Genomic DNA, 24600 nt, shown 5'->3' with positions numbered 1-24600 from the left:
CAATCGACCCCTGCTGTGCACCAAAAGTGCTAGTGTGAAAGCACCCTTAAGCTACATGCAATATTGGTATACACTTTTCTAACGTCAAAAGCATTTGAGGAGAATGACTTACAGTCACCAAACAACTGTTGTTCTTGGTGTCATCTATAATGCACAGTTTAAAATGTTTGATATTTATTAAAATTTACTGTAAATCATATGTAAATTATGCTATTTTTTTTTACATGGGCTCAAACACAAATCTGAAGATCAATAGAATTTGAGGAAAAACACTTCATTTAGGTGTCAACTACAATGCATACCTCATACATTTATTTATATATATATATATATATATATATATATATATATATATATATATATATATAAATAAATTGTAAATTGTCACTTTCAGCCACATTTCTATGAAATGTTATTTATTTATTTATTTTTCCTCAGGTTCCCTTAGAAAATTACCCATGGTTTTAACAATAACACAAAAAAATATAGTACTTGTAGCCATGGTAACTGCAAATTATCCAAGGTTTTATACTTTGAATCATAATTTACAAAGAAGTATTAATATACTGTATTTTTTTTCTTCAAATGGTTAATGAACTACTTACTGTTGGAGTATATTTGAAGCATAATTTTAATGTGCTTCAAGTACATTTAAATTGTATTTCAGCTCATCAGTATATTATAAAGCTGTTTTTTTTCAGTATAAACACACGTTCACACTTAATATATTATATATTACAGGCAAATATATTATAGGCTACACATTAATATTTATTGTACTGTACATTTAATATCATGATATATAGAAAACTTTAATGTATATTGTGTAAATTACAAATATTCATAAAGTAAACTTAAAGTACAGCAGCATACATACCTTGGTGAAAAACAATACTATTACAGGTATTACAAATGCACTTGAAATACGAGCAAGTTTATAGCATATTAATACAAACTTACTCAAGTACATTTTAATACATTATACAAGAAGAAAAAAAAGACTGAAATGCAATAGCAAAGCTATCTTTTCTGTTAAACCTTTATTATACACTCTGATCCCCGGTATTATTTTCCTTCTCTTGTCGCTTCTCCAGTCCAGCGGGTGGCGATAAGACACACGTTTGTTTACCAAGCACCAATAAACCTCAGAAGAAGAAGTCTAGTTTCATCACTCTCCGTTTTGTTTTATTGTGGCGCTGTTTAATACAATCTATTAGCTGTTTTTTTTTTCTGCAAGTAGAAAATACAGTTTTTGAAACTTTTAAATTAATATTCTCATCCTCACAGTCGTGACTAAGTTTTGAATCAAGCAGGAATATCTGGAGGAGGATAATCTGAACTGAGATCTGCTGCTGTAAAGATGATGTTTGTTAAAGAGGAGAACACGAGTGAACCAGAAACCTGGAGAATAAAACATGAGGAACCAGAAACCTGCAGAATAAAACACGAAGAGCCAGATAGCTGGAGAATAAAACACGAGGAACCAGAAACCTGGAGAATAAAACAAGAGGAACCAGAAACATGGAGAATAAAACACGAGGAACCAGAAACTATAAGAATAAAACAGGAGGAACAAGGAGGTGGGTCTTTATTTTCCATTAATCTTTAATGGCTTTTTGTGGTACATTAGGCTTACAAAGTTTTAACCATCTGGGCTCGGATTTCATTGCATTCTTCTGAGATTAATTCTGGGACAGTTTCTTAGACAGCGTTTAAATTAAGACAGAAGTAGGCTTAATCTAGGATAGTTAATTATGGTTTTAAAAATGACTTTCTGAAACACATATTTTCACATGATTTCTAACTCATATATCATGGACTAGAATAAACTAGGTTCATTTAAAACTAAGTGTGCTAATATGAATTAGCATGACAGAGTATGCCTATAAAAGATGGAATGGACAAAGTAAAGCTTAAAATTGAATGTTACTGAGAAGCAAATCTAAAGAAAACAATAGCAGTAGAAAAAAGACAGACAACAAAAAACGCTTGTCACTGAAGGAGAGAACCTTTTTTAAAGCAAGCAAAGTACACTGCACACATCAGCTGTCAAAAAAAAAGAATAATAAATTGTATTTGTAATGCCCCTTTCTTCCCCTCAATGCGCTACAACAGTATAAAACAACATTAAAAGAAACAACATAACCCCATAATAGCAATCACAGCAATAACAACTGTAAGATTATAACCAAGATAGAGCTGGCATACCATAACTAGGGTCCTATGATTTCCGCGATGCAGAAAACACGGAGGGAATCGCGGAATCCAGTCATAAAAACAGAATTTACAGTTTAACGTGGAATTTGCCAAATTTTGAATTAATTAATCAAAAATAGGCCATTGCACTTACATCAAATCACGATATGGACTAATATCTGTAAATATTAAGCCGGAACAATCTGTTTAAATATGAATTCTGCATGTTCTGCGTGTCTCTTTATTAACACACGGAAGCCCGAGTGATGCTCGCGGTGATTTCAGCGTCTGCTGTCTCACTAAATAAGATGTGAACACTTTGATTTGAGTAAAACTAGCGTCACACCACATACACAGAACTGTAAAGGTACGTCAACCCGTCAAAATAAAAGTCCGGTTAAAGACTATTGTTCAGCCTACTACTAAGACATTTATTTTTATTTTTTTTTAAGGTTTAATCACACAACATTTCTTCCATGTTTTATTTTTAATAGTAAATCCCCTTTGTTTAACAAAAAGTTAAGTTTGCTTAATTTTCAATAATTAAAAGATAAATTAAATTAATGTTTTATGTGTTTAATGTTAAATGTGCATCAAAATGCTTTACTTAATACCCCAACGGAATGGCAATTGCACTTAATTCATCTGTCAACTTTATTATTATTATTTATTTTTGATGCATTGCATTCTTTGCATTTAAAAAATAAAAAATTTAAATTTCTAAAAAAGGAAACTTAGTTGTTCATTTTAAGAGACCCAGGAGTCCTATTTTGTATTGCATAATTAATATTGCACTTTAATTAAGCAAAAATGCAATTTAACCGATTACTCGATTAATCAATGGAATTTTTGGTAGAATACTCGATTACTAAAATATTCGATAGCTACAGCCCTACTAGAGAGACGCTGCCGTGTAGAAATAATTCGCACACACAATCGCTCTCACTAATGCATTCATATAAATGTAATCCTAACTTTACTACTTTATCTGTATCGGATTTAGAACGAGCAGAAATCTGTGAGAAATAAAACAACCCAAAGGCAAAAGAACTGATAAAAATGAGCTGTTCGGTGCTAGGAGCAATTGCCATGTGGGCAGCGCTGTGTCATATGCCATAGATGTGCACAGGTGTTTTTCACAGCTCCGGACTTATTGGTTCATTAATGATGTCGTCAGTGACTAGTCGTCTTCAACTTGATTTTCATCACATAAAAGTCGACTTTAAAAAAAACCCTAGACATTATTGGCAGGGGACACAATGACACTATGAACAAGGTCCGTGTCACTAGTTAAAATTGCTTATTTCTCTGGATTTAAACATTCTTCAAAGTTCACAAAATATATGACACTGTTCTTGTGGTTTTTGGATATTAAAAAAACAAAACTTTTATTTACTCGCCAAAAAAGCAAACTACAACAGTGTTGCGAGACTCGCCAAGCTTTTGTGGCTCGCATGGCAGTAAATAATACGTTGATATGATCATGCAGTCAATACAGATATTTCATAAAAACATTAAAAACAAGTAGAGCTATAACATAACCCATTATAAAACCTTACACCAAGTCTACACCGGAAAAGAGTGGCGCAGTCTAACAAAAGACAACAGAACCCAGTAATGTTGTCTACACTGGATGCGGCGTGATGCGACACGATCCCCATCAGTAAACTGATGCCTCGTTCTATTTATGACAACATGTTCAGATGATTTGCAACTGTAGTGTGATGTCATCAAGTTTAGATAGACTTTTAATACAGCGGGGCACGACACGACAACTCTCGCATCCAGCGTTGAAGCAGTTAAACAGTATTTGTTCTATTACCAATATTTTTTTTTTTTAAATGAATAACCAGCATAAACTGTTAAACATCTGCATTGCAAGATGGAAATATAGATATATATTTATACTTGCCCTGTCCTACTTCCGTGGCACTGACTCACTGTGAAGTTGGCAGTATTATTTTAACAGCTCTTAACGCCGAGTGTGCACTTGGATGGTTAGATTAGACTAAAGGTCTTTCCAGCATTAAGGTTGTACTGCTTTTTTTTATTTTTATAAATCATCTTGTCTCAGGTATACATTTGACTGGTAAATAATAAATGATATTAAACCTTGTTTTTAACAATTTCTTTGTCATCTTAATATTGATTTTATGTATGGGGGAACATTTTTTCCAGATTTTTTTTTGTAGGCCATATCGCCCAGGCCTAGTTTCTCCAAATATGGCTGATTGGCTTCAAGTCTCAGCTTTGGCTGGGCCACTCAAGGATGTTCATAGGGTCATCCCTAAGCCACTGCTGCATTGACTTGGCTGTGTGTCATATTGGAAGGTTAACTTTCGGCCCAGTCTGAGGTTATGATGATGCTGCTGCCACCATGCTTCACTGTTGGGGATGGTATTATGCTGATGATAAGTGCTTGGTTTCCCTCAGACATGAATGAGGAATTGAGGACCAGAAAATCTTTTATTTCATAGTCTGAGAGTCTTTTTATATACATTTCAATCAGGGATTCATGTATCTTTACTGAGGAGAAGCTTGAGTTTGGCCACTTTATCATCAAGCCCAGATTGCTGGAGTGTCCCAGCGATTTCTGTCCTTCTGTAAATTTCTCCCATATCCATATAAGATCATGGAGCTCAACCAGAGTGACCATCAGTGTCTTGATCACCTCTCTAATCAAGACAGTTTGGCCAGGAGGCTAGACCTAGGAGAGGTCCTGATTGTTTCAAACCTCATTCATTAAGGATTATGGAGGCCAAAATCAAAAGGAGAAAAATTGATTGTCTGTTACACTAGAGTTGAATTTTATACACTTTCACATTATGTTTTTGTCTGTTTGTTTGGTTGTTTTTCAAGTTACTGACAATTGAACTGTTTTTGATTTATTTTAGTGTTTATTGAAGAAAGTGAGGCAAATGAAGAATTGAGTGAAGATGAGGAGAATCATCATGTCAGAACTGAAGAAAAACCTTTGAGTTGCTCTCAAACCAAACAAAAAGTTTTACAGAATAGGGCCAAGAAATCTTTCACTTGTCCTCAATGTGGAAAGAGTTTGATAAGAAAAAATAGTCTTGTGCTTCACATGAGAGTTCACACTGGAGAGAAACCGTTCACGTGTGATCAGTGCGGGAAGAGTTTCACACAATCATCAAGCCTTAAGTATCACATGAACAACCACACTGGAGAGAAACCACACAACTGTTCACACTGTGACAAGAGATTCAGTCGGTCAGGAGATCTAAGAACACATGAGAGGATCCACACTGGAGAGAAACCGTACACATGTGATCAGTGTGGGAAGAGTTTCACACGATCATTAAGCCTTAAGAAACACATGATCATCCACACTGGAAAGAAACCCTACAAGTGTTCACACTGTGACAAGAGATTCAGTCAGTCTGGATACCTGAAAGCACACGAGAGGACCCACACTGAAGAGAAACCGTACACATGTGATCAATGCGGGAAGAATTTTGTACGGAAAGGAATCCTTATGACACATATGAAATTTCATACAGAAGAGAAACTGTACACATGTAATCAATGTGGAAAGTGTTTGACAAGCGAAAGAAATCTTGAGCGTCACATTATTGTTCATACTGGAGAGAAACTGTACACTTGTGATCAATGTGGGAAGAGTTTCACACAATCATCACGCCTTAAGAGACACATGAACATCCACACTGGAGAGAAACTGTACTCATGTGATCAGTGTGGCAAAATGTTTTTGAGGTCTTCAGACCTGAAGAAGCACCTGAGTGTTCATACCAAGGAGAAGCCACATTCATGTTATTGTTGTGGAAAGAACTTTTCACGTATTTCAACTTTGAAAGTGCATCAGAAAACACACACTGGTGTGAGAGAGTTCATGTGCTTTGTGTGTGAAAAGACTTTCATTTCAGCAAACTGTTTAAAACTGCACCAGAGGATTCACACTGGAGAAAAACCTTATGAGTGTTCACATTGTGACAAGAGATTCAGTGTTTCATCAAGTCTGAAAAGACACAAGAGGATCCACACTGGAGAGAAACCGTATCACTGCACTGCATGTGGGAAATGTTTCAAACATTCATCTGCTCTACACAGTCATACAAAAAACTATCACAGTAAGTATTCAAGATTCAGCTGAGATTCTGATCAAATCAATGTTATTGTACTGCATGTGTGACTGATAGGGACTGATAAACGATATGAGAGCTGACATTATCAAGTATGTCATCGACACTGCAACAAACAAAAAGGTGTCCAAAAGCATTCACTGCGCAATTAAGCCACGTAGAAAGCAAAAGTTTGATTGTTCGCCTCTGAGGTGAAATCCGCTTCTTGTTGGAGTGGCAAGTGCTAGCGGTTGTCTGTTTGCAAGATGGCTGATGTTGATCGAGCACTCGGGTCTCTTCCACTTTTTCCTGCACACTTCCTCTGAATAAACAAATTATCTTGTTAGCAAAAAGTAGCTGTAGGCTATATTAGGGGGAAAATAGTATTAAGAAACGGTGGGAAGGCCGCGGGTCTATAAACGTGTACATGACTCAAAAGTTAAATGTGTATTTACAACACACTCTTCCAAGCGAGATCCTTGTTATTCCTGAAATATGAACTTGTGTATGATACTTGTGTCATATAGCTCCGGCTGACTGCTCACTGACAACATCAGTCGTTTCACCATGATGAATGAATGACTCCTAAGCAGGCTCCTGATTGTTTAATCTGGCGCGAATTGACGCCAAAGTAAAAAAAAAATCAACTCGGGCGTCAGAGGCGAATTCGCGCCAAACACATAAGTGCACAAAAGCACCATTCGCACGTGTCATTCACATGTGAGGGAAATTCGCGTCTAACGCACCGCGCTAAATGCCTCACGCGAAACCTCAAGACGCGCGTAAACGCGTCTTTAGATTGACTTAACATTGAAATCATTCATGCCAGACGCTCTATTCGCGTTTGGTGTGAACGCAGCATTATAGTTCCAACAATTAAAGAAAAAATACCCATGTATGAGATCACAGTTAATCGTTACACCCCTATTTACAATGCATAGGAACACAGTTCTTTGTTACTTGAATAAATCAGTTTTTGAAAGAATTGAGTGAGCCAGCGATTCAGTGGTCCTTTCAGATGGACTCACTTGTTTTTGGGAAGTAGTGGCCTAATAGTTAGAGAGTTGGACATGTAACCCAAAGGTTGCTGGTTCAAGTCTCATACAGGCAGGGATTGTAGGTGCTAACCCACTGCTAACTAAGCTGCTCTCACACTACACAACAACTTCTCACGCAGTGAAAAACACATCACAGAGCAAAGGGGAAACTGACAACGTGCTGACAGACAAAAACAGACCAGGTTATGAAATAAAGTCTCAGAACTCTTAGCTTTCAAATTTTGTAAAAATAAAATAAAAATAAGTTTGTGGCTCTTTAATGTTGTCCTCGAATGCCTAAGAACGCCTCAGTTCAGTTCCCGATCAGGGCGAAGTTCACAGCATTTTGTCCCCAGAATGATTAAGAACACACATTATTTTAACTTATTATTTTATTATTTAACATTAGGGATGCACCGAATCCAGATTTTTTGGGTTTAGCCGAATACCGAATCCACTGTTTAAGATTCGGCCGAATCCGAAACCGAATACCGAATCCTACTCGCATGCTTATTCCATTAACACAGTAAAACACATTAATGAAGTAAACAATGTCCACAGCTGTGTATTTTTTTATTATTATTTCATTTTTATAATTTAATATTTATTATTTCATTTTTATTTTAAAGAATAGGCAACTTCATGCCAGGATGACAAGTGGGAAAAACTATTTTGACAATTAACATAAGCCGCTTACCCAAGTACAAATCAAAACCTTTCAATAAAAGTGCAGCAATGTAAAGAAAAGTGTTTTTCTTTTCTTTTTTAAACCAGAATATGTTTGGTGACTTTAAATTTAAATTAATGTTATTGAACATTTACTCAATAAACATGGATAGTAGGCAGTTTTTGTTTATAATAGTAGGCTTGGCTACGATAGGAACAGTAGCCAAATATTATGAAAAATATTAAAGAAGATCACACACATCTCCTGCATCATAATTACATTAATATAAAACCTCTAACCTTTCACATGAAATGAGAGTTTCCTTTAAAAAAAAACAAGATGCTCTGCATTAACAGGTAAAAGCCGGTTGCGAGTGTGGGAACGAATGTCCCCAGCAGTACTGAAAAGTCTTTTACTGGGCACAGGGGTAGATCTTTGGCGTTTTTGGCAGCAGTGGGAAAAAAAATGCTTTCATCCACGTCAGCGCCCAATGTGACTGGCTCTGAATTGCTACAGAACGGTCCTCATGTAAACACCATCACTTAATCAACAGCTGCGTGAAGTCAACCAGCATAGCGCAAGCCTAGGGTTCGGTTTGGTGGAAAAAAAATCTAAGATTCGGCCAAAACCGAACCCTGTCAAAAAGCCCAGTATTCGGCCGAATCCGAATCTTGGATTCGGTGCATCCCTATTTAACATTATTATTTTTACCTAAGCACTGCAAGCCAGGCATGCATACAGCGCCGAACATGGAATAATTCTGAAAAAACTGGTACACAAAAAAGTACTTTAAATTAATTCCTTTGAATATTGCTGTTACTGTGTCAGCCAACAACAGCACAGCTTAATCCTCCACACACGTTTTTAAATTTAGTTATATTGAAAATGTTTTAATTCAGTCTTTTTTTTTACCCTGTTTAAACATTGATTTCCTTGGAGACCAGCTTTGGCTGTTGGACAAGAGGGCGGATAGCAGCGTCAGCACATAATATATACACATTCTGATTGGACAGATTACCTGTTGGTCATGCTCCCTTTGAATGGTCAATTGTGTAGTTAATCAAATATAATTTTTTTTAAAAAAGGATTAGTTCACCCTAAAATGAAAACTAGACTGTTTTACTTAACCTCGAAGCATCCTAGGTTTACATTCAGATGAATCCTGTCTGAGTTATATTAAAAATTATTCTGGCTATTCCAAGCTCTGTCATTGTGTTGTAGTTGAACAGTCCACAAGTCGTAATATAAAGTGCACACATCCATAATAAAAAGTACAACAGATAGTTTAGGGAGGTGAATAAAGGCCCCTCGCAGTTAATCCATGTGTTTTTGTAAGAAAAATATCCATATATTCATAATTCAAATATAATAAACACTTTTCTCTCACTTCCGGTATCAGACGTGGAAACCGTTCTGGCAGATGATGTAACATGTTTTCATTGTCAGGGTATGCCCTAACACACTGTGGAAGTCGTGGCCTAATGGTTAGAGGGTCGGACTTGTAATCCAAAAGGATGCAAGTTCAAGTCTTGGGCTGGAAGGAATTGTAGGTGGGGGGAGTGAATATGCAGTGGTCTCTCCACCTTCAATACCCTAACTGAGGTGCCCATGAGCACAAAACCCCCAACTGCCCCCAAAGTGTGTTTGCTTAATTTCCGTTATCATATGTTGAACCCGTTCAGGCAGATGATGCAGCACGCACACCTCTGAGGTATTCTAGTCTCACAAGTTTATTTAAAGGAAGCAAAGTTTACTTATTTTAGCAGAAAAAACCAGACTCATCTTGATTTATATTGAAATCCCCTGACATGTTTTTCTTTTCTTCTTTTTTTTCTTTTTTGCAAATCCTTGGTTTTTACTTCTAATTTGTGACCAGCGCTTGGTTTTGATCTTTCAACCTAAGTGATTTACAAATGAGAACAATAGAAGCAACCCTTGCTTCTGCATTCTGGATAAATTGCAGAGGCTTGACAGTACATGAATTTGGTAAGACTGCTTTTAGTTCTGCTGTTCATTGGTGTTGGAATTTGCTCCAAAAAGTTTTGAAGCTTTATGTTTTTATTCCACTTGAACATTTTAAACAATTTCTTAAATGTTCCAAATTTGAACAATGCACATGTTTTTAATTACCCTACTATTTCATTTTAAATTAACATGTATTGTAAATCTGTTTTGTTTGTTGAGTCCATTTTTGTGATTCTGTGTAACTTGTTTAATTGTTGCCCCAGGGTTCCCTTGTAAAAGAGATTTGAACATCTCAATGGGACATGAACTGGTAAAATAAAGGGTAAATAAAATTAGGCAAATCTGCAGGGCCGGGTCGTTGTAGCAGTATGGTCTGTGAAGCTTAACTGATGATCGATCACCGATCGATTGATCTCCTAGGTTTCCAGATTGGTTGCTGTCCAGGAGGTTGTTCTGTGCAAGAAACAGAGAGTTAGTAAAAAAAAAAAACTCCCTCAAGTGACTTTGTATTGAATGGAAGAAGGGTTACCACTGGATTTAGAGATTGTTTCTTAAGCAGTGGGCTTACCCGAGCCTGCTTAAATCATGAGGGAACTGTACCAGAGTGAAGAGAGATGTTGATAATGTAAGTGAAGGTATGAATGAAGAAGAAATGACTTGAAGGAGGTAAGGTGGGATAGGATCAAGGGGACAAGTAGTAGGATGATTGGAAAGGATAAGTTTGGAAACGTCCATCTCTGAGAGTGGAGAGAAGGAGACAGACTGTGTATTAGTTATGAAGTTATGATCAGTCTGCGGTGTGGAGAATTGGTCACTGATGGTTCTTGTCTTATTTGTGAAGAAAACTTCAAAGTCGTCAGCTGTAAGAGTCGATGAAGGAGGAGATAGAGGCGGACAAAGAAGAGAAGAGAAAGTTTTGAAAAGTGTGCTGCATTTGCCTGGGGACCAGTTGGGGGTTCAGTGCCTTGCACAAGGGCATCTCAGTCATGGTATTGAAGGTGGAGAAAGTGCTGTACATTCACTCCCCCAACCTACATTTCCTACCGGAGCAAGGCTCAAAATCACAACCTTTTGGATTACGAGTCTGAATCCCTAACCATTAGTCCATAACTTCCCCAGAGAGTTAGGGCGAAACCCTGAAAATGCCAACATGTTATGTCATCCACCAGAACGGCTTTCGCATATGACATATACTGAAAAGAAAAGTGTTTATTATATTTGAAATTTAGATATTTTTCTTACAAAAACACATGTATTGGCTACAGGAATCCTTCATTCACCCCTGCTGACTGCAATGACAGAGCTTGGAATAGCCAGAACAACCGAATTCATCGGAAAGAAGAAAATCATATACACCTGGCTATTTTTAATTTTTGGGTGAACTAACCCTTTAATAGTTCTCCCTATATAAACATGGGGTTTGGCTGTACAATATTAAATAAGTAATTTGAAAAAAAATTGACACCGTCATCTACTTTCCACTGCTGGGCTCAAGACAAAAAAAATAAAAAAGTTTACCGGTGCAACCACCACGTTACCCAACTCATAAAAGCAGCCATTTCTATTAGTCTGTATAACAATAATCTGAATAATCAGTCCCAAATCATCTCAAATATTTTGTGGTGTGTACCCCGTGCTGTTACTTCAGGATTCACTTCTATTTTCACATTTATCAGCTTTTTATGAGATACTGAAAATTAACAATTTTTTTATTTTATTTCAGAGTTGATTGAAGAAACCGAGGAGAATAAGGAATCCAGTGAAGTTGAGGAGAAAAATCAAGTCAAAACTGGAGAAGTGCAGAGTACCAAACTAAATCACCAAACAGTAAATATTTAAAGAAAAGAAGAGCCAAGAAATATTTCACCTGCACTGTGTGGAAAGAGTTTCACATGCAAAACAATGTCTTGAGCACCATATGAGAGTTCGTAATGGAGAGAAACCGTGATCAGTGTGGGAAGTTTCACACAATCATCACATTGTAAGAAGCACATAAACATCCACACTGGAGAGAAACTGTATGCATGTGATAAATGCGGTAAAATGTTTTTGTGGGCTTCAGTTCAGAAGAAACACCTGAAAGCTCATTCAAAGAGAAGCCACATTCATGTAATTTGTGTGGCAACAGTTTTTTTTGTGTCCACACAATTGAAAGTACATCAGAAAATACATACTGTACTGCTGTGAGAGAGTACATGCTTTGAGTGTGAAAAGACTTACTTTCGTGAACCGTATCACTGCACTGCATGTGGGAAGCATTTCAAACATTCATCTGCTCTACACAGACATACAAAAATCATGCCAATAAGGCCCCGTACACACACAGATACATTTAGCTGTATTCATCCAGATGGATCCAAGGTTTTGGGAGCCTGAAACCACATTTTTTTTTTAACCAGGGTGGATAAATCTAAAGACGTCATTCTTGCTTTTTTGTGTGTACAGTCAGTCTGTATATTTTGTGAAACAATGTTATCATCACTGCACGTCCATGTCAGACGCAGCTATGTCATGGAATAATGAAAACTATAACAATGCAGACTACATGCTTGTGTTCGTGCTGCAGAAAACTATTAGCTTTACTAACTTAATTAGATTTCTTGTTGTGTTGGATTTGTATACAGCGTGCAAGGTTTATGCACATGCTCTAAGTCTTCCTCTATTATTTAAGTGCATCTCTGTGCCAGCGTCATACTTGTATACTGTATTCTTATGAGTTTCATTTAATTCATGTTCAGTTGTCTTGAAATGCATATTATGTGTCACTTGTAGTTTGCTTAAATTTCCTTGAAGGGAAGTAGAAGCTTTTTACACACTGTTCTTGTTCAGTAAGAATGCCAACTGTTCTGGTTTTGGTGCTGGGGAAATTAAGGAAAATCACTTACAATTTATTATTGGTACATAAATATATTAAATATATTAATATTAACTGTATCTTGCCAACTGTTTCTACATGTGATAATATCCAGATATCTGTCTTTAAATCTTTTAATTGCCTAATAAACTATATTTTACAGCACACAAGAATAAGTTTGAATAAGACTGCTTATAAAGTCTGTTACTGAGTCTGTTATTAACTAACTGTTTGATGTGTTGGTTTATTGATGTTTTGTTTTGAACAGAATTTCTTCATTATCTGCTGTTGATGACATCACTATGATGTACATTCAGTCAGCGTCGAGTCTTCTGAAACAAGGCCAAGAGTTCACAATATTTCACATATTTACACAAGTATCAAACATATTTTACACCATTTAAGTAGCATTTTACAGGCTCTTTTCTGTGTTGTTTCTACTTGTGTTTTCAGGTGTTCATTTTTTTGTCATATAAGGTGAAAACTCAAAAGGTTTTCTACTCTGTCTTAAATGGCTCACTTCAGGTGCACTTGCGGTCTTTAAGACTTCACAACGGCCACTGTGTATGTGTCCACCAAACTCCTGCTTTATCAGTATATGTATTGTTAATTTGTGACACTATATATCCTGTACTCCCTGATTATTGCATTCTGGTTAGATGCTAACTGCTTTTTGTTGCCTCGTACCTTACATGTGCAATGAAAATAAAGTTTAATCTAATCTAATCTAATCTAATGAACATCCTTATCATAATCATCCTTATCATAATCATGAACATCCTTATCATAATCATCCTTAAAAAGATTATTATTTAATTTCCATAGCCTCTAAGACTAGAGTTCTCTTTTGTGCCTGTAAGCGTTACAGAAATAAGATTATGATCAGTTTGCAGAGGCATAATTATTAATATTTTGCTTGTCAAGTTGCAAAGCAGAGGTAGAAATAAAGAACATGTCAATTCTAGATTGCAAAGATTTGTCTTTGTTAGACCATGTATATATCTGATATTCCGGGGTTGTAATCCTCAAGTATCAAAGTGATAAGCTGGCACATAGAGAAGCTAAGTTTGATTGTGCATCACGTTGAGAAGAGTATGTCTATCACTCAAATTACGCAGTCAGTCATATCTTTAAAGTTAAAGTGCTTAGTTCACATGATAACGGAAACATAACGTAAATCACTTGTTAAGTAAGTTCAAAAGTCCTATTCAGATAGTACATGTTTCTCCTGATACCTTGAGATTGAATTAACATAATAATAGAAGATGCAGCTTTTAATGATGTTTGCAATTTGATATACTATACCCAATGTTGTAGATACATGTAATGGGAACTTTAAAATGTAAAACCTTGCTTCATGGACCAATATGGAAATCAGAAGTCTAGTATGTTCAACTAATTGCAGGCCTTTCCCCTTTGTAAAAGTAAACACTCACAATACAATAAAATACAATAATTCACCAGTACAGTGAAAACCAGGATTCATCCATAAGGAGTACACCTCCAAAGTACCAGACACCATCGAATGTGAGCATTTGCCCACTCAAGTCGGTTACAACAATAAACTGCAGTCAGGCCGAGAGACATGCACTCCAGCAGGAGTAACTTGGGACCCAGTGCAACAGGGTGTAGCGCTGGACAACTCTTGATGGGCGAGTGCAGGCAGGATGAGCCTTCTGTGTGTGCGTGGATGTGGGAGAATAAAATGATTTGCGAGACTACTGCAAAATAGAAATGATCTAAGCATAGTGTCTAAAACATAAAAATTAATTATCTGTTACACAAAAGCAAAAAGAACAACTAATATTAACATTAAAATAACTGATGTGCAAGCTAGGCATATTTCTATTTAAAACATGTTTAAAGGGTTGCTTAATGTAGCCAATCGCACACTCCACAGTTGATTTCTGGAACGCAGTGGCCAATCAGAGGTGGTAAAGTTAGAATCTACTCACCGCAGTGCTGAAATTGCATGTTCAACGAATCCTCTCATTTTAACACATAAAGTGTAGACACTGAAAGATTAATTTCATTGTGCATACTTTCATGTATTATAACTGGGCTTTATGCAATCACGATTAACTGAGATGTCAGCTTGTATAGTGTTTATGCTTGGATGCTGTGAAGCTTAGGAGATGTTATAGAACCATTTCATTTCAATTTCTTTGATATACTGGAAAAAAAAAAGCATATACAGGCTTTTGCTGGCGGGACCAGATATAAGATATATTTCTATGGGGGCGGGCGTGGCACAGAATCTTGCAGGAGCGGGACCTAAAAATCCATCCTGCACAGGTTTCTAATCCAGAGTTCATTGACAAATAAATTATATCATAAGACGCGCTCCCTGCGTGATCGAAAAATAGAAAGTGAAAGTAAAAATGGCAAGCGCTCATTCTCCTTATATATAGTGGCTCCCAGATACACAAAAATGATATGCAATATTTGAACCTTGCAGGAGCGGAACACACACGTCACTTTTTAAGTTCAGAGACAAGAAGACTTCCATATAGTGGTCGGGATATAACTGAAATCAAAACAATGAATCTTGTATAATTTCTTTTTTTTAAATATCGAGTGCGTGTTTCAGAATTGATACAGTATCAGCAAGCAAAATATTCTGATACTCACTTGTATCGATATTGTCTTACACCTCTAAGATTCAATCGTGAGTTTTGAGCAGTGCTATTTGTCATTTTTCATATCACAAATTCAGGCATGATTTTGTTTACGCAGTGAGATGTGCAATGGGTAAAAAGACATTATAAATAATTATAATCTGTAATTATGTCCCCACTGGATGCTAGAAATGTATAGTTTGTAATAGGTTCTATTGTTATTGTCTCTGCGCTCCGGGACACACGACATCACAGTATGCTAAGAGAAGTAACATTTCCATCATACACTTGAGGTATTCATCCAATGACAATGCAATGGATAGCTGTGCAATCACCGCACGCCTTGGTTTTCAGACCAATGAGTTTGGTAAAAAATCGATGAGTTTCAGAAAGGCAGGACATAGAGGAGCAACAATAATGTACATTACGTGTAAACGTTTTTTTTTTTACCTTAAACTGCATAAACGCCAAATAACCCAAATAAATGGTCTTTTTAGCAACGTCGGATGACCATTATATATATTTTTTGATATATATTATTTAAATAATTTATTTATTGCTAAGGTTTGCATATATTGATGTGTTCCTAACTACAGCTTTCCTAAAATCATATCCTATGCCTAAAATAAGCAATATAACAAAATATTTCCTTTTTGCAATGTATCACAACCCCTGTATCGTGATATGTATTGTATTGCCAGATTCTTGGCATCTGATCTTTTATGTGTGGTAAATACACACAAAGTACATGAATGAAAATACACAGCACGTGATCGTTAATCTCCAAACTGAAAGTAAAAAAGCAAAAATGCATTAAAAAGATATTTCAATGACCTGCATAATAAAAGCAGCTCCCTACCACAATTTATATACAGAATAATTGCCCAATTTTATAATTGTAAGAGAAAGTATAACGTTTCCCCACCCATCTCGTATTTATTCCCTTTAGGGGTTCACTAGTACACGTCTTCTGTACATGGAATTGGGATGCAGTGGATTGCTGAAGAGGGTAATCATGATGCCGGCTCAACATTGTAATGTCTGTCAGCCATCAGCAATGAAAAATGGCTTTGTCTATCGGGCCAACTCTATCTCAAGGCTTCTTTTACATGTGAAAGCATTTCTTCACTAATTACAGTTTAAAGACTTTTCTGAAGTGTGAATACTCACATGCACATTCAGTTGTTTGTGTGTGTGTGTGTGTGTGAAACTCTTTCCACATTGAGAGCAGGTAAAAGGCTTCATTCCAGCAAGAGTTAACACATGATTCTTAAGGGTTTCTTTACATGTGAAAAAGTCTTTACACACTGAGGACAGGTTAATTGCTATTCTGAAGAGCGAATTACCATATGTTCATTAAGAGTTATCTCATGTGTGAAACTCTTTCCACACTGAGAGCACCTGAAAGACTTTATCTGAGCATGAATTTTCATGTGATTCCAAAGGCTTCCACTATGACTGAACATGTTTCCACACTGAGAGCAGGTGAAAGACTTTATACCAATATGATTTAACATGTGATACTTAAGGCTTCCTTTGCGTTTGAAAATGTTTCCACACTCAGAGCAGGTGAAGGGCCTTTTTCCAATAAGAACACTTCTAATGTGTCTGTCAAGGTTTCTTTTGTTTTTGAAACTCTTTCCACACTGAGAGCAAATGAAAGGTTTTATCCCAGTATGAATTTTCATGTGATTCCAAAGGCTTGCTTTATGGCTGAAAGTGTTTCCACACTCAGGGCAGGTGAAAGACTTTTTTCTAGAGTGAATTCTCATGTGACTCTCAAGATATTTCTTACGAGTGAATGCATTTCCACACTGAGAGCAGCTTATAGGCCTTTTGACTCTTTTTCTTAGAATGTTGCGTTGCAAGCAGCTTTTTTCATTTTTCGAGCAATTTACAGATTTTTTCTCCATTGACATCATGAGCTTTCTGATGCTGATGCTTCTCCTCCATCTCATTCAGATCTTGTCTTTCCTCTTTCACTTTCATCAGGCCTAAAATGAAAACATTAAAGTGAGGAAAATCAATTGGGAAATTTGGAAAACAAAAGGAATTTTGTATCTTGCATGGTGTGGAAAATAATTATATATATATACACACGCATATACACACACACACACACACACACACACACAGGTTCTTCTCAATGAATTGGAATGTCCTGAAAAAGTTAATTTCAGTAATTCAACTCAGATTGTGAGACTTAATAAATTAAATAAATTCAATGCACACAGACTGAAGTAGTTTAAGTCTTTGGTGTTTTATTATTTTTGTTAAATTTGAGCCATATCATCACAATTAAAAGAACCAATTCACTATCTGAACAAATTAGAATATGGTGACATGCCAATCAGTTAATTAACTCAAAGCACCTGTAAAGGTTACCTGAGCCTTCAAAATGGCTACACAAACATTGACACCTTTCACAAGGAATGTAAGCCGCAAACATTCATTGCCAAATAAGCTGGCTGTTCACATAGTGCGGTTTCCAAGAATGTTAACCGAAAGTTGAGTGGAACGAAAAAGGTGGGGAGAAAAATGATGCACAACCAATCAAGAGAACTGCAGCCTATGAGGATTGTCAAGCAAAACTGATTCAAGAATTTGAACTTCACAAGAAATAGACTGAGGCTGGGGTCAAGGCATCAAGAGCCACCACACACAGACGTGTCAAGGAATTTGTTGAACCTCAGAGGCGTCTTACCTGGGCTAAGTTGAGGAAGAACTGGACTGTTTCCCAGTGGTCCAAAGTTGTATTTTCAGATGAGAGCAAGTTTTGGATTTCATTCAGAAACCAAGGCCCTAGAGTCTGGAGAAAGTTTGGAGAAGCACAGAGCCCAAGTTGCTTGTAGTCCAGGGTTAAGTTAACACAGTCTGTGATGTTATGGGGTGCAATGTCATCTACTGGTGTTGGTCCTTTGTGTTTTTTGAAAACCAAAGTCACTGCACCCGTTTACCAAGAAATGTTGGAGCACCTAATGCTTCCTTCTGCTGACCAGCTTTTGGAAGATGCTGATTTCATTTTCCAGCAGGATTTGGCACCTGTCTACACTGCCAGAAGTTGGTTAAGTGACCATGGTGTTGGTGTGCTTGACTGACCAGCAAACTCACCAGACCTGAACCCCAGAGAGAATCTATGGGCTGTTGTCAAGAGGAAGATTAGAAACAAGAGACCAAAAACACTGCATCGTTAATGAGCTGTCGCCCCGGCTTCATCTGTAGCCTAGAACCCAGCTCTCCTCAGCCAGGTAAGGATTTTTACATTTCTTAGTTAATTAATGATTTTTCTACTAAAATTTGTACAATTCGTCAAAATGGTTATGAATGAATTCATAGGAATTAAATTACACATTTGATTTTGATTATCAGAGTTACTTGTCACGTCTTTAAATGTCCAACAGTTATAAGGGCCAACTATTTAAACCACTTCAAATCATTTTCTGATGTAATCTCTGGTAATATAATTTCAAATTGCACATGAATTCATTAAGTTAAATTACGTCCATTTTGGTGTAATTGTTTTGATTATAACAGCTGAGCTAGCAATACATAATGTGCTAGTTCGACTTAAAATTATTTGTAACCTGGCTGCCTTAAAATGTTGTGTTCAAAAACCTTTGTTGTTTACACATATATTGGGAGTTCCTTTATAGTTGGGGTAACAAAGGTGGAGTTAACTATATACTTTGTCTAACCAGCCAGTTTTTAGTAAGCCCAACAAGATGAGAAAGTTGTGCTTACCTTAATTCAAGTTGAAGTAGAAGTTGTACAAACTAAATACAAATTTGTCTTGTTGAATATTTTTAGGGCAGCCAGGTTACTTTTTCAAGAAGAGATTTCTCACTAGCAGTGTTGGGTATAGTTACTTTGGAAAGTAGTTAGTTAGGTTACAACGTTACCATCAATTAAAAGTAATCAGTTATGATACAGCGTTACCTATTCATAAAAGTAACGCGTTAGAGTACTCATGCGTTACCAAAAATTAAAAGCCGTTTGCAGCGGCTCACATATGACAGACACAGCCCCCGGCCCCTTTAAATGCACCTAGAAGTCGTGACTCCCGACAATGAATAACGTCTGTCATCCGACTAAATTAACACTGCAGGATAACAATAACAGGAAAGACAGTCAGCAATCGGCTATTCCACATGGCGTTTTATTTATTTATCACAGAACATATTATTAATCAAAATTCGCACCTAACGTTACCCAGCCCGGGTAGCCTAGGCTACTGTATATTATGAGCACCACAAGATAACTCCTGATTTTTCTTTAACTTTAAATAATGCAGTTATCAAAGTACAAGTATGCTTACTTGTAAACACAACCTTTAACAGGCTTGCAGATTTAAATCCATTTAGAAATGATGAACAACCAGCCAGCCAACGATCTAACAGAAATTAACAGCTGCCTGTCAGACAAAAATGATAACAAACCGAATTAAATCCTTCACTGCCACACAGGCAAATGACAAATCGCTTAATAGCCGAACTAATTATTATTAAAGTGTCACTCACAGTCACAACCCTAAATTCGCTTTAACACAGTCCTCTTACATTTACTCTTCAAAGTAGTGATTAAAACGTAGCGTTAAATTTGAGGTAGAATTTTTGGCGGTCGACAGAAACTTTTCACCAAAGCAGAGTGTGCATTTTACTGTTATGTTCTTTTCTTTTTCGTTGACAAATTGAAAATAATGTGCGTACTTCCATAAACCAAACGCTGTCCTCTCTGCTATCTTGCCGGGAGTTCGAAAAAAAAAAAACCACACACACACACAGGGTCAGGCGCAGGGCACAGACGCATCACAGCCATTGACTTTACGATCACAGAGCTTCGGCTCCGCTGATACATCCGCAGGTGGCACAGTAGACCTAGGACTACTGTCTGACAAAAAGCAGGCTGCAGTCGGGATTTTCCTTTCCTTAAAATAACGGATTACTTTTTTTTTAACAATAACGAAGTTACTGATTACTTACGCACGAAACTAACGCGTTAAGTTACAAATTTCAGGAAAAAAGTAATTAGAGTACTCTAACGCGTTACTTTGTAACGCGTTACCCACAACACTGCTCACTAGTGATGTTAAATTTGTTCAACTGGCTAAACTGTAATTTGCTCACACAACTCCACTTTCTATTTTCCACTGTACCCCATAAAAATAGCATGGACATTTAAGAACATTCAATATATTTAATTTGATTTAGTTTGGTATAAAAACACCTTCAAAACATTTCACATAACTGTGGATTTTTTTCTAAAAAAGTGGAAGTCACGTTTGAAAATCTGCTCCTCCAGAACCACCATTATATTAACGAATGATGAATTACTCTTATCTTAAGAGCAAATAATGGCGTAGACAAATAAAACATGCAAGTGATCACGCTGGTGCCTCTGTGTCCTGCAAAGCAAGCATAGCTTCCACTCTCCACACAAACTATTGGATATAGTGCACATTTATCTGGGTTTAACGTTTAGACATTGTAATATGCTTGAATTGTTTTAGTACATATATAGATTTTATTTTAGGCCAGTTGTGATAATTTGAGAAGGCCAAGTTGATCAAACTTCTATGATCAGCTTACTGCTGACCGCTTGGTCAATACTCTAAAAAACAAAAACTTATATTTAACAAACAAAAAGTGCTCCAAACATTTTTCAAAATTAACTTAACAACTGAAACAAATTAATCACTTTTGCCATTACATAGAAAACTGAACTATTTTTAATAGTTTAAACAGCAGTATAAGCGGTTTTGGGAGAAGGGGCAGGCTCGGGTCTAAATTTGAGGCCCATCATACTTGAGCTTCACAACACAGAAATGATGAATGAACTTCCACTGCTTCATGAGTCCGTCATCATTTCAATCTCAAGGTACAGGAAAAAACATTTACTGTCCGAATAGAGCTTTTGTTTTGATCTGAATCTGTGACATGCATTATAAGACAATTGAACATAATATGAAACTCATAATAAAATGCAATGATATCATTTATTGCATGAAACAAAATGATATACAAGTCTGAATCACAGAGTTAAATATGCTGGTTTTGAAAATGAACTTTATTCACTGTGAAACCTTAATGTAATATTTCTTTGTCATGTCACTTGTAATGACATTTATCCAGATTATATTTTATTGCGTGAGGAATTATTGTGTCTCATTTGTTGAGGACATCTGAAAGTGCTGGATCTTAAGATGATCGAATTACTGTGAATGTTTTTTTGTATGAATGTGTAGAGAAGATGCATAATTAAAACGCTTCCCACATTCAGTGCAGTGATACGGTTTCTCTCCAGTGTGAATCCTCTCATGTGTTTTCAGGTCTCCAGAAGCACTGAATCTCTTGACACAGTGTGAACACTTGTAAGGTTTCTCTCCAGTGTGAATCCTCTCATGTATTTTCAGGGTTCCTGACCGACTGAATCTCTTGACACAGTGTGAACACTTGTAAGGTTTCTCTCCAGTGTGAATCCTCCAGTGCAGTTTTAAATGTTCAACTGTAGTAAAAGTCCTCCCACACTCAAAGCACACATGATCTCTCACACCAGTATGTATTTTCTGATGTTTTTTTGCATTTTCTAAACATGAAAAGCTTTTTCCACACAAATGACATGAGTGTGGCTTCACATTCGAATGAACTCTCAGGTGTTTTTTCAGATCTGAAGTCCTCAAAAATGTTTTGTCACATTCATCACATGAGTACAGTTTCTCTCTGGTGTGGATGTTCATGTGATCTTTAAGGTTTGATGATTGTGTGAAACTCTTCCCGCATTGATCACAAGTGAAAAGTTTCTCTCCGGTGTGGATCCTCATATGGTCTCTAAGACGTCCTTTTATTGTGAAACTCTTCCCGCACTGATCACATGTGTGTGGTTTCTCTCCAGTGTGGATCCTCTTGTGTGTTTTCAGATTTGATGACCGACTGAATCTCTTGTCACAGTGTGAACACTTGTAAGGTTTCTCTCCTGTGTGGACATTCATGTGTCTCTTAAGGTTTGCTGATCTTGCGAAACTCTTCCCGCACTGATCACATGTGAATGGTTTTTCTCCAGTGTGAACTCTCATGTGAAGCACAACATGATGTTTGTTTGTCAAACTCTTTCCACACTGAGTGCAGGTGAATGATTTCTTGGGGCCTCTTTTCTTTAAAGCTTTCTGTTTGGTTTGAGAGCAACGCAAAGGATTTTCTCCAGTTTTAGCATGATTCTTCACCTCAACTTCACTCAGTTCTTCTATCTTGATTTTTTCATTCAAATCTGAAAATAAAAGTAAAACTGGTTGATTTTCAGTAACTCTCAGTAACCCTGATGAACCCTGATGTAAAGTAGACCATTGATGTACCAAATTTGGATCATTTTGGTCGATTTAGTCATTGCAGTTTTGTAAATTATATGTCCCTGAAACTCTCCATGAATGATGTACAGTGATCCTCTAATTGTTTTTTTTAACATTATAGGCACAAATCCCATATTAATTATGTGTGATCAACTACACAATTATCTAACAATGTTATTAAAAAAGTACCCTATTACAACAAATATAAATCTGCTTAAAGCTTTATAATAGCATTATTAATGAAGAATCAAGAATAAACACCAACCTGTTTGTTCTTCAGTATCTTCAGTGTGTTTCATTCTGCAGGGTTTGTGGGAGGAGCTTCACTGATGATGAATTTCTGTCTGGAAGAAGATTTGCCAAATTTTCACAAGTAAGCATTTATGTATTAGAAGCAGAAGAGACAGGGAGCATTACATATACAAAGTGTTGTCTCTTTTTATTAAAATTATTATATTAAAAGGAACAGCATCAACAAAAAAGCAGATCCATTTAAAATGCTCATTCAGTAACACTGCACTCACATGTGTCCTAATTCACACATTCTATACATTTCTGTTTTCTGTCTTTCTATTGTTAACATCTCTATCAATATTCTTTCATTCTTCTCAGTATTAACATGTTTAGAAATATATAAAAGAAATTGTACAAATTGTTCCAAATATAAATAGCGATAATAGTAAGAATTAAAAATTAAAGCGTAAACAGAAATGTTAATGACATCCATCATTAACGGATAAGTAACTATACAATAGAGCACATAATATATTAATAAGGTTTGATAGAGAGCAGTGGATTTCAACTCGCAGCCCATCACAAATTTATTGAACAAAACGCAACACTTTTGTTTTTGCCATAATTTTTCATGAGCTGAACTCAAAGATCTAAGACTTTTTCTATGTACACAAAAGGCCTATTTCTCTCAAATATTGTTCACAAATCTGTCTAAATCTGTGTTAGTGAGCACTTCTCCTTTGATAATTCATCCACCTCACAGGTGTGGCATATCAAGATGCTGATTAGACAGCATGATTATTGCACAGGTGTGCCTTAGGCTCTCCACAATAAAGGCCAGTCTAAAATGTGCAGACTAATCACACAGCACAATCCCACAGATGTTGCAAGTTTTGAGGGAGCGTGTAATTGGCACGCTGACTGTAGGAATGTCCAACAGAGCTGTTGTCCATGAATTGAATGTTCATCTCAGAAGCCCCTTTCACACTGCACGTCGGACCCGCAATATTCCCGTAACATTGCCTGGTCGCCTTCTGTGTGAAAGCAACCACGTCCCGGAATTGATTACCGAATCGAACCAGGGTCAGGGACCTAGTAACATTGTGGTAATCGATCCGGGACGAGCGCTGTGTGAACAAAAGCCAGATCTAATTCGGTATCGAAGTGATGACGCGCGTTATCGCGCGACTTTTTTACCGGCTGTTTTGAAGGAAGATCAACATTCGCGACGAAAACATATGTGCAAACTGTAATGAAGCAGAGATCAGTTAGTTCCTCACTTTCCGCGCTGACGCAGAGATCGTTTGCTTGCTTCAGTTAAAGTATAACGTGCCAAGCTTTGTCGACTCGTACATTACACGTCACGCGCTGATGTCACGTGTCGTTACGGGATCTTCAAGGGTTGTGTGTGAAAGCACGCACATATACCGGGTCATCACTGGCAGTGTGAAAGTGCCAAATCTAGCGACCAGGGAACAATTACAGGAACACTTTACCCCTGTATTTGCCGGAATGGCAGTGTGAAAGGGGCTAGAAAGAAACCCTCTCAGGGAACCTCATATGCATGCTTGTCGTCCCCATGTTGTAAAG

The 24600-nt window shown here is 36.8% G+C and overlaps 2 protein-coding genes across 2 annotated transcripts; one reads left to right on the top strand and one right to left on the bottom strand.

Moving 5' to 3' along the window:
* Positions 1-1121: 1121 nt before the first annotated feature.
* LOC113090245 (gastrula zinc finger protein XlCGF57.1-like) lies at positions 1122-13452 on the top strand. The gene is made up of 3 exons (XM_026256200.1): positions 1122-1580; positions 5091-6305; positions 11689-13452. The coding sequence occupies exons 1-3, from the start codon at positions 1361-1363 to the stop codon at positions 11802-11804; spliced, it is 1551 nt and encodes a 516-aa protein (XP_026111985.1). The 5' UTR covers positions 1122-1360; the 3' UTR covers positions 11805-13452.
* A 7605-nt stretch (positions 13453-21057) lies between these two features.
* Positions 21058-23171, bottom strand: LOC113090246 (zinc finger protein 239-like). The gene is made up of 2 exons (XM_026256201.1): positions 23042-23171; positions 21058-22697 (listed from the first exon to the last, which is right to left on the bottom strand). Exons 1-2 carry the CDS (start codon positions 23073-23075, stop codon positions 21646-21648), a joined length of 1086 nt encoding a protein of 361 aa, XP_026111986.1. The 5' UTR covers positions 23076-23171; the 3' UTR covers positions 21058-21645.
* Between the last annotated feature and the right edge of the window lie 1429 nt (positions 23172-24600).

The sequence above is a fragment of the Carassius auratus genome, unplaced genomic scaffold (genome assembly GCF_003368295.1).
Source record: "Carassius auratus strain Wakin unplaced genomic scaffold, ASM336829v1 scaf_tig00054003, whole genome shotgun sequence".
NCBI classification, from domain to species: Eukaryota; Metazoa; Chordata; class Actinopteri; order Cypriniformes; family Cyprinidae; genus Carassius; species Carassius auratus.
The sequence above is the reverse complement of the archived record's forward strand: the minus strand, read 5'-3'. Positions and strand labels throughout refer to the sequence as shown.